Genomic DNA, 9,876 nt, shown 5'->3' with positions numbered 1-9,876 from the left:
TCAGTTATACCAGATGACGTATGTAGAGCGACAGAAATTCGACGAGGAAGAAGAAGCTTTACTGTCCATGAGAAGACGATGGCGTTTAATGATTATTGCCGTTTGTGCAAAGTCAATATGAGGGTAGAAGGCATATACGGTCACTCTGCAGACCTATTTGTATCAAAAAAAACACAGTCTATCTCGCTAAGCCCCATAGCCTTAGCCACCAACGGGGCTAGCTGGTAAATAAGGCTTTTGCCGAAGCCTGTTGGTAGCAGAGCAAACACATCCTTCTTGGCAATGAAGTCTTTCAACGCCAAACGTTGCTCTTTTTTTAAAATAAACTTGCGTTCTAAGCTACTTAAAACACTGTCTAAGGCTCCATCGAACGGTAACGTTAGGTCCGCTGCCATGTTGGATTAACACACTACAAGCTTCGGTGTCGCGCATAGAGGTCGTCATCGTCTTGCTGCCCCCCCCCCGTTCTGTGATTGGTTCCCTATCTCAGGCGAAAATATGGGCGATGGTTTCCAGACTACTTTTGCAGCGAGAATGAAATCGCGCGCAAAGCAGTATGGGAACACCCAGGCTAATACATAGTACAATGCACAGTGAAATGTATTTCACAGTAAATAAGCAGTAAATTAATACATAAATAAAAATGTTGGATTAATCCAAATTTATTTCCATAGTTTTCACTGCAGTAACTGGATTTGTGTGGCATCTCAGCAGCTTGCTGTGCAGAATCGTGCTCATTAATAAATGTACGTAAGATCATAATGGCATGTGAGAGGATGTGAATAATTAAGTGACTCCTGCTGTGCCACATGCGTACACTGCACCCGTAGTGAGTTGCATGTATCCACGGGCACTTAATTGGCACTTAATGACATATTCATTTAAAGCCAGTAGGATCTCTACCAATGAAAAGGCTATGCGTCTACGGTGATTCAAAGCAGATGGTTGTTTCAACAGCATGCACATCTTCACGTTCTTTGAGGGCAACACACAGAACGCTGAAATGTTATCGGGTAATTGCTGCTATTGCAGATAACATTTCCTACTGCTGCACCTTCACATTAAAAGCATTAAGCTTGATTTAGGGTTCTGCGCCGATTTGTCTGCGAAGCTTCGGCGAACATGATCGCCGTCACTTGGCATTTATGCTTGTGCGTCGGTTTCTTTGCAGTGCGTGGTAATTTACAGCCACAACGCTAGGGGGCGCTGAGTCGCGAAATCTCCTGAATTCGTGCGTGGAGTGTTTCATTTCCGGTTCCGGCTTTTTTCTATGGTTGCGGCAGAGTGAACAGCACAGTGAACAATGGCGACTGAGCGAGAGAGGACACTTTTGGAGCTGGAGCTGATCGATATTGAAGAACAAATGCTTCTCGTGGAAATGCTTAAAACTAAACGAAAGAGAAGACGTGTGAGGAGGTGGTCTGTACGCCCTTTGAACGAGTCAAGGCAAAGGACAGGAGAATTTGCCACACTTGTTCGACCACTGAAGGACCTGGACGATGAGATGCACTTCAGGTATTTCAGGATGTCTACAAGTCGATTTGATGATCTTGTTCGTCGTCTGCAACCTCTCATCCACCATCAGACGACACACAGTATGCCTGTTGATGTAGCACAAAGACTTTCAGTGACGCTTCGAGTTTTAGCTTCAGGTTCAAGCCAACAGGCTGTAGCCGCAAGCTACAAGCTAGCTTCCAGCACTGTGTCGTCCATTGTGTCGGAGGTGTGCAAAGCGTTGTGGACAGTTCTGCAGCCAGAATTTCTGCCCTGCCCTTCAACAAACCAGTGGGAAAACATAGCAGGTGATTTCTGGAGACTCTGGAACTTCCCGAACTGTGTTGGGTGTGTAGATGGAAAACATGTAAACATCAAGGCACCGCCACGGGCAGGCAGCGACTACTTCAATTACAAGGGTGCTCACTCCATTGTTTTGATGGCACTGTGCGATGCCAGGTACCGCTTCACAATGGTGGACGTGGGAGCCTATGGACGTGAAAGCGATGGTGGCGTTTTTAAGGAAAGCAGATTTGGGTCGATGCTGCTTGACCACAAGCTGAATCTGCCCCCACCAGCTGGCCTTCCTGGGACCACGGTCACGATTCCACACGTCGTTGTTGGCGACGCTGCCTTCCCTCTACACTGCAACCTGATGCGCCCCTTCCCAGGTATTGTGCAGATACAGTTGTAGTATTTAATTAAAAATTAAATAGTCGTATTTAATTTGTACTAGATATTTAGTTAAACCGTGATTGAAGAGTAACAATTTTTAATATTGTTTTCTATGTAGGAGTGAATCTGACAAGAGACAAGCAGATCTACAATTACCGCCACTCCAGGGCCAGGCGGGTCATTGAGAACTCCTTTGGCATCCTAGCAGCACGCTGGCGGATTCTTGGAAGACCAATTGAGTTTCGGCCTGACAAAGTTGTGGATGTGGTGAAGGCTTGTGTGGTGCTGCACAACTACCTTGCCTACACAGATGAGGTGGCCAGCCCACAGTGCCGCTACATACCACCCAGTTTTGCAGACACGGAAAGTGCTGGGTCTTTCAGGCCTGGTGAGTGGCGAAGAGAAGTGACCGGGGACAACCTTTTGGACCCTATCCCTCCATCTCAGATGAGCAGAGCCCGATCCACCAGAGCTGCCATGGCTGTTAGAAATGACCTCAAGTCTTTCTTTCAGTCAGCACATGGTTCTGTGCCATGGCAGAATGACATTGTTTCTCGTGGCACACTTGAACAGTGATGCGATGTAAACTTGTAATGCACAAGTGACTTATTTTGCCAATAAACTTCTCATTCATTACATATCTTGTTTCTGATTACTGCATGTACATCTTTCATGTCATGCCATGCCATTTCTTTATGAAGCTCATAATTCAAACCAAGTTAATTGAGGGATTTATGGAGTCCTGAATGGATATATCAATTAATTGCAAAGATATTGAAGATTTAAAATCATGCAGGTCACTTGTGACGCATGTTGTGCATTAAAGGGGTAAGAGAAATGAAAATTCAACTGTTTCCAGACAAACTGAGTTTTTATTATTCAAAAAATAAGGTGCAGTAACTGGTTAACAATCTTAAGCGCAGCAACAATGTTAAATAAATATTAACTGTAATATACAATTTAAACTAGAATAGACAAGTAAAAAAATGGAACTATTTACAACAAGTACAACAGCAAACCAGCAAATCGGCAAAATGTTAATGTGCAATGGAAGGGAGTCAGTTTAGTGTTCACCGCTATTCCCTGTTTTCATACAGTTTTGTATAAATGTCATACATGAGATCAGCCCTCTTGCTCTCTGGCACCCTACGTAGCATGTCTGCCACCGTCTGCGCAAACCGAGAGCACTCATCACTGTCCTGCACCAGCCTCTGTTGAAGTTCCAGCCGACGTTCATCAAGACGTGCCAAGTGCTTGTTTATCGTGTCTCCCTGGTCCATGCACCTTCTTCTTTTCAGTCTGGCAGAAGGAGAAGGTGAGGTGGGAGACAGAAAGCTGTCCGACATGGATGAAGTCTGAGGCTGGGGGGAGGCAAATTCTTCTGGAGTGGGTGTCTCTGGCGAAGGTGACTCTGATGACTCTGACAGAGACTGCAATGTTGAATCGGTCTCTGAATTGAGGAATGTGGTATTTTCCTGTGGTTAAGAAAAGGCAGACATTGTTAAGAAACTACACTGGTATAGGTTATACAGAGATTCTTATCTAATCATGTACACTGTATTTCTAACTAAAACGCCAAAAAAAACAAGTATTGGTGTCATATATAGCAATAACGAACCTATTATTTTGTTTGCACAACCTGCAAGCACTGGGTGGCACGAGTGTTTACAGTCACTGCTAACGTTAGCTAGAACAAAGGCTGCAGATAAAGCTAACCAACCGTGTAGTAGCAGCCCTTCACCAAAGCTAGTACAGCTTCCATCCAGTCATTTTACATCGTATTTTATTTTATTTTAAACAAAGGAACATGCAAACTGCAAGCACTGTGCCACGAGTGTTTACAATCGGTTAGCTTGCTAGCGAGCTAGCTAGCTCACCTGCACAAGGCTCATGAAAAAGCACGAAGAGATATTTACCTCAGATCCAAAATTAGACTCTGTCTCACGATGTTTTACGTGCGGTTCCAGCCAGGACATGAAAATGTAGAAGGCTGGGACCTTCTTGCCACCTGGGTCCCCGCTCCTGGAAGCCATCTTCTTGCGGTGGCGGACGAACTTGTCCCGCAAGTTCTTCCACCTCTTCATGCAGTCCGCAGAGTCCGAACCGAGGTTCTGCGCAATCTCCCTCCAAGAATTACTTGACATCTGGCTGTCCTTGTAGTTCGAAGAAGATAAGTTGTACAGATGCTCATACTTCCTCACTTCTTCGATCAGTCTTTCTTCAGCTTGGTCCATCTTGAACTCGAAGTGCAGCTCCAAGAATTTTAAAATGGCGCCCTTGTATACAGAACGAACCGGAAAAGCTGAGAACCGGAAATGACGTAAAGCGGACCAATCACAGCCCTTGAGGTCTGCGTCGCATGTCCCTGCTGTCGGCGTCGTTTCGACGCGTAGTCAGGATTTTTTGGAGGTGCGCGTCAAGTGACGCAGACTCTCTGCGAAGGGGGTTCGCGGCGACGCAGACTCTCTGCGTACCGACGCAGACGATTTTTCGCACGAGCATAAATCAAGCTTAAGCCTGGGAAAACATTGACTGACTTTTATTATGAAGTAATCACAGAAATACTATGCACTGACCAGACTTTTCATTTCTTATTTCTCTTTAAAAATGTATCTACGAAAAAAGACAACAACAATATTTGGCATTTCCTTTCAGTCGACCTGTTTGAAATATTGCATGGAGTAAAGGAGCCGGACGGAGCAGCCACAGTGAGCTAATGGATGATGATCTGCAGGCGACAGACTGGACACCTCCAACTTCTCAGCAAGGCTCTTTTACTGTGCCCTGCTGTTCACTAATCAGATCACAGATGCTCACAGAATGATGAAAGAAAAAAAAAAAAAAAGCTAATTATTGCCTGTCTTCTTTGGTAACACAACATTTATTTATATACCTGCCCTCTAAATTCTGTGAGCTGGAGTCCTTATCCAAATATGTTGTTACCGCCAGTAACTACAGGTTTTCCACAGTCCAAGGCGGGACTCAAACAGCTTCATTTTTGTCAGGCGTAAAGATAGGCAGCAGCAAATACAAAACACAGTTAGAAAATGAGAGTTAAAACACAGACAAAAGACACATAAAGAAACCTTTTCCATGCAAATGGTGCAGAGTGGACAAAAGTTTTTTATTTATTTTTTTTTTCTTTCCCCCAAGCAGATGGAACAAAAAGCAACCATTTATCTTGTAAACGGAGAGCGTAAGAAGCAGCTATTCTCTGTGCAATTAAGATACAAATGTAGGAAGGCAGGAGTGAAAGTACTGCCCAATGAATGATTCTTCGGGTGGCCGTGGCAGGCCATCCCACCCTAGACTATAACTCAGTGATGTATCAACACTTTACAATTAGTAATGAACCTCAGAAGCGTGGTAAATAGAGCTGTGATGTTCGCGAACGAACTGGATCTATTGACTGGCTCTTTAAAATGAACGACGGGAACCGAGACTTGCATAAGGATTTGGATGACATCAGAGCCGTGGTCTACGTATGATTCACACACAGGAAAAAATTATTTACTCTGGATTGTGATTTCAAGACACCAACACCACAGCCGCAATAGTTTTTCACTTTATAATAAGAGCTTGTACACAGCAAAATCACCTTTAGGTAAGGACGTGAGACAGTGGACGGGAGGAAGTGCTGGAGGTAGCAGAGCGGAAGATGTTGAGGTTTTCTCTGGGCGTGACCTGGATGGCTAGGATCAGGAATGAGTACATTAGAGGGACGGCTCATGTGAGATGTGAGATGTGGTCGAAGGATGCCGAGGTTAGAGCTGCCAGGCAGGAGGTGTAGAGGAAGACCAAAGAGGAGGTTTACGGATGTAGTGAAGAGGACATGAAGGTAGTTAGTGTGAGAGAAGAAGACGCAGAGGACAGAGTGGCGATCCCTTAAGAAAACAGACGAAAAGAAGTATTGAAGTAAACGTAATTTAATATCTGATATTCACCAGGCCTGGTCTGAGCTGACTTCCTCCTTTTATCTTTTATACACTTTATCTTTATCTGGAACGGAACAAACATTGTCAGGTTCAGTCTATTTTAGTTAAAGGACTGTGTTCCAAAAAAAAACCTTTTCAGACTGCACTGAATAATTAAGCAATGCCACTCTGATAATATGCCACATTTCTGACTTTTAATTTATTTGAATGCAAAAGATATATTTAGAACTACATTTTATGACAGCATACATTTGGAACCTGATTTTAGACCTCATCTAATCGGTAGCGGAGGCTTTGTTTGATCCTAGGATCATTGTCAATTTGCTCTCTGTTGCGGACACCTTCTCGTTTTCAAACACGCAGACTCTAATGTGACTTTGATGCAACTGTCGTGGCATAAGATGCATTTTTCAAGTCGTTAAACTCTGATCAGGAGACACGATGACGCGGGCAACAGACTGCATCCGTCTCGCCTCTCGATTGCTCGTTCTCACACTTTGAATTCATTTCCAGTCTTTTGTGTCTTGCCTCTCTGCTGTCCAAAAAAATGATATCCTTTAATACTGCGTCTGTTTGAGGTGCCACTCTTCCCTTCAACAAAGGCCAGCGGTAGGATGCTGCCTCTCGAAGACGAGGAGGGGTGCAGCCTTCATATTAAATCTGACAGCGAGCTGGGAATATTAGTCAAACCTCTGAGGCATGCACCTTTCAAATGGAACCAGAGGGAGAGTTGCTGAAAGGGAAGGGAAGGTAGGAGGCAAAGCAAGAGAGGGTTTATGATGCGTTAAAATGATCCAAGGAGCAGTATCCATTCATTCTCATGAAGTGACAAAACTCTGCGTGTTTCCTTTTCTTTTTTTTTTTTTTTTTTTTTTTTCTGTCAACCTCCACCTCCCACTATCCCCTCGGGAATCTATTTTCTGTCTGTTTCTCCTTTTGTTACACACATGTCTCGAAATGAGAACAGACCTCACAGGGTAATGCATGATCCACTGATGACTGCAAATATGTAAAAGGAGAAATGGATGAAACACAATACGACTGGTTGGAATGATGCCTGCTACTCGTGCTACTACACATGGGTTTATTTAACATTTTGAAATTTAGAAAATACACCAATCAGCCACAACATTAGGACCACTGACAGGAGAAGTAAATAACATTGACCATCTTGTGACAATACAATGTTCTGCTGGAGAAACTTCTGGACCTGGCATTCATGTGGATGTTACTTAGACATGTAGCACCCACCTAGACCAACTGATCAAAGATCTGTGGGATGCACTGGAACAAGCCTGACCCACAGAGGCCCCTCTCCTCAACCCATAGGACCCAAAGGCCCCAGCTAACGACATTCTGTAGCCAGACACCACAGGACACCCTCAGAAGGCCCATGTCCATTGTCTGATGAGTCAACTGTTTTGGAGGCAAAAGGGAGACCTGCACAATATCAGGAAGGTGGTCATAATGCTATGCCTGATCGGTGTAACAGGACACTACTTGAGCACGGCACCACATACTATACAGACTGGATAACTAATGAAAAATAAAGTACATTTAAAATATTTATACGCTTCATGAAAAACTGAGCTTGTGCTTATGCCTCTTATGAGACGGTTTACTTTTTTTGTTATGTCTTGGTATTTCAAAGAGGCTGAGAGGAAAACCAATTGTGCAAACTTGTTTACCATTATTGGTAAGATGGAGACAGATGAGGTTATTTGATATTAGCTTCATAAACAATAATTTATGGTTGTATTGACTGCAGTGTGGAAGAATATGAACTGTGCAAAAAATTACTCGGAATCTAGTGTTACACTGTTAGCCTCTTTGTGTATGGATTTTTATTTTTTATTTTTTGCTGTTCTAGCCAACAAGGGGAGAAGGTGAGGGTAGAACTTCCAAGTTCTCATGCTGTTGGTCATCCATCCTTGCCTGCTCAAGTTCAGTTCCTCTGATAAGTGGTATGCACCCATAGTCTATTGTATATTATCACATGAGGAAAAGAAGAGGAAGTCAAGCCAAGGATTAAATTCAGTTAACACTACGTTACTCCAAAGAATGGAAGAAGTTTGAAACAAGCAGGCGAACAAAACTTATGAACAGTTTTCACATCCTAAAGGTGATTTTACTTCTTCCTTGCTTCCTGAACCGTGTCATGTAGTAAAAGATCCACAGGAACTGCCTCAAGCATAAAAAACTAATTAAAAACCTTATCTTAGTTTCTTTGTGTTGAGAACACCAAAGTTAAGGAAAAAAGTGAAATTCAAGTTATGTAAAACAAGATGTTTAGTTCTCATTCTGTTATTTCTTGTTGGTGTCAGATGAATAATACTTTCTTGAATGCTGTTGATGTAGTACACAAATGTTTATACTGGAAATGTCATGTTAAGATTAGGAAACTTAATTAATTATTTAAGATAAATCATACAAGTTCTGTTTCATGTTACTGAGTTTTTTTTTTTTTTTATTCAGTTGGGTTTTATGCATTGTTTTACATACTTCCTGTGTTACTTTTAAAAGTCCCTTGTGCTGATGTTTTTTCTGTCTGTTTGCTTATGTGCATCGTGTCTCGTGATCCCGATCAGTTCTTCGTGTGTGCATATAGACCAATCGGGCATAACATTATGACCTACCCCCTATTTTTGAGGTCTCCACTGTGCCTCCAAAATAGTTGTGACTCATCAGAAAATGGACATGGGCCTTCTGAGGGTGTCCTGTGGTGTCTGGCAACAGGATGTTGTTAGCCGTGGCCTTTGGGTCCTATGGGTTGAGGGGAGGGGCCTCTGTGGATCATCCCACAGATACTTGATCGGTTTGGGATCTAGTGAATGTGGAGGCCAGGTCAACACCTTGTGCTGTTGTTCATGTTTTAAGGCTACATTCTGCTGGGGATGGCTGCTGCCATCAAGGAGTCACTGCTATGGGGTGGGGGTGCCTGGTCTGATCTAGGTGGGTGGTACAGGTCTAAGTAACATCCACACGAATGAATGCCAGGTCCAAAAGTTTCCCAGCAGAACACTGAATTGTCACAAGAGGGTCAATGTTACAGTATTTACTTCTCCTGTCAGTGGTCATAATGTTGTGGCTGATCAGTGTATATTTTGTCAGTTCATCTGTGATTGACAGTTGCTTCCGATATCTACTTGTGTGTTTGATCGTTTTGGTTTGTGGATTTTTGTATTACTTCTGTAGGATTTTATTTATTTTTTTTTTTTAAAGCGGCGGTGAAAGGCGGATTGTCAAGATGGTTGGTGTCTCAGTGAACAGACCGGTCTCCAGTGTCCATCAGAGGATTAATTCAGTTTCTAGCAGGAACTGATCTGCTTCACAAAGATTATACATAGCTAAATACGATTTCACTGATGTCCTCTGGTAATTCAACACTGCTCCAACACCCCATCTCGCTGCAAATGTGCCAAAAGCTTGCTCCAAATTTGCCAAGCTCTGGGATGCTGATTATCAGATCAGCTGTGAGGTGCAACTTTGTTCGGACAGTTTTTCTCTGAAGAGTAGCTGCTGCTCGTCCTGCATCTGAGACAAATCCTTCCAAAAGAAAGTTTTCATATAGGGCCTCTGCAATTGAGAATTTGCACCATAATAGCAAAAATAAAAGAATCCACGATACACTGTCCCAGTTAATAGACTCTAAAAGCCAATGTTCTGCGTTCATTTGCACTATACCGATTGTTTAAACCAATCTACCAAAACTCTTGAATGTGGACAGATCAGATTCACTTTCCGTGGAAATGCTACGTCACCTTCAGTCCCA

General features: G+C 43.1%; 1 protein-coding gene across 1 annotated transcript; it reads left to right on the top strand.

Moving 5' to 3' along the window:
• The first annotated feature begins 1,071 nt into the window (after window positions 1-1,071).
• On the top strand, window positions 1,072-4,102 carry LOC311492213 (putative nuclease HARBI1). The gene is made up of 2 exons (XM_084550426.1): window positions 1,072-2,165; window positions 2,288-4,102. Exons 1-2 carry the CDS (start codon window positions 1,304-1,306, stop codon window positions 2,743-2,745), a joined length of 1,320 nt encoding a protein of 439 aa, XP_084406552.1. The 5' UTR covers window positions 1,072-1,303; the 3' UTR covers window positions 2,746-4,102.
• The last annotated feature ends 5,774 nt before the right edge of the window (window positions 4,103-9,876 follow it).

This window comes from Chelon labrosus (assembly GCF_963514085.1).
Source record: "Chelon labrosus genome assembly, chromosome: 8".
Taxonomy (NCBI): Eukaryota; Metazoa; Chordata; class Actinopteri; order Mugiliformes; family Mugilidae; genus Chelon; species Chelon labrosus.
This window is presented reverse-complemented; position numbering and strand designations above follow the sequence as displayed.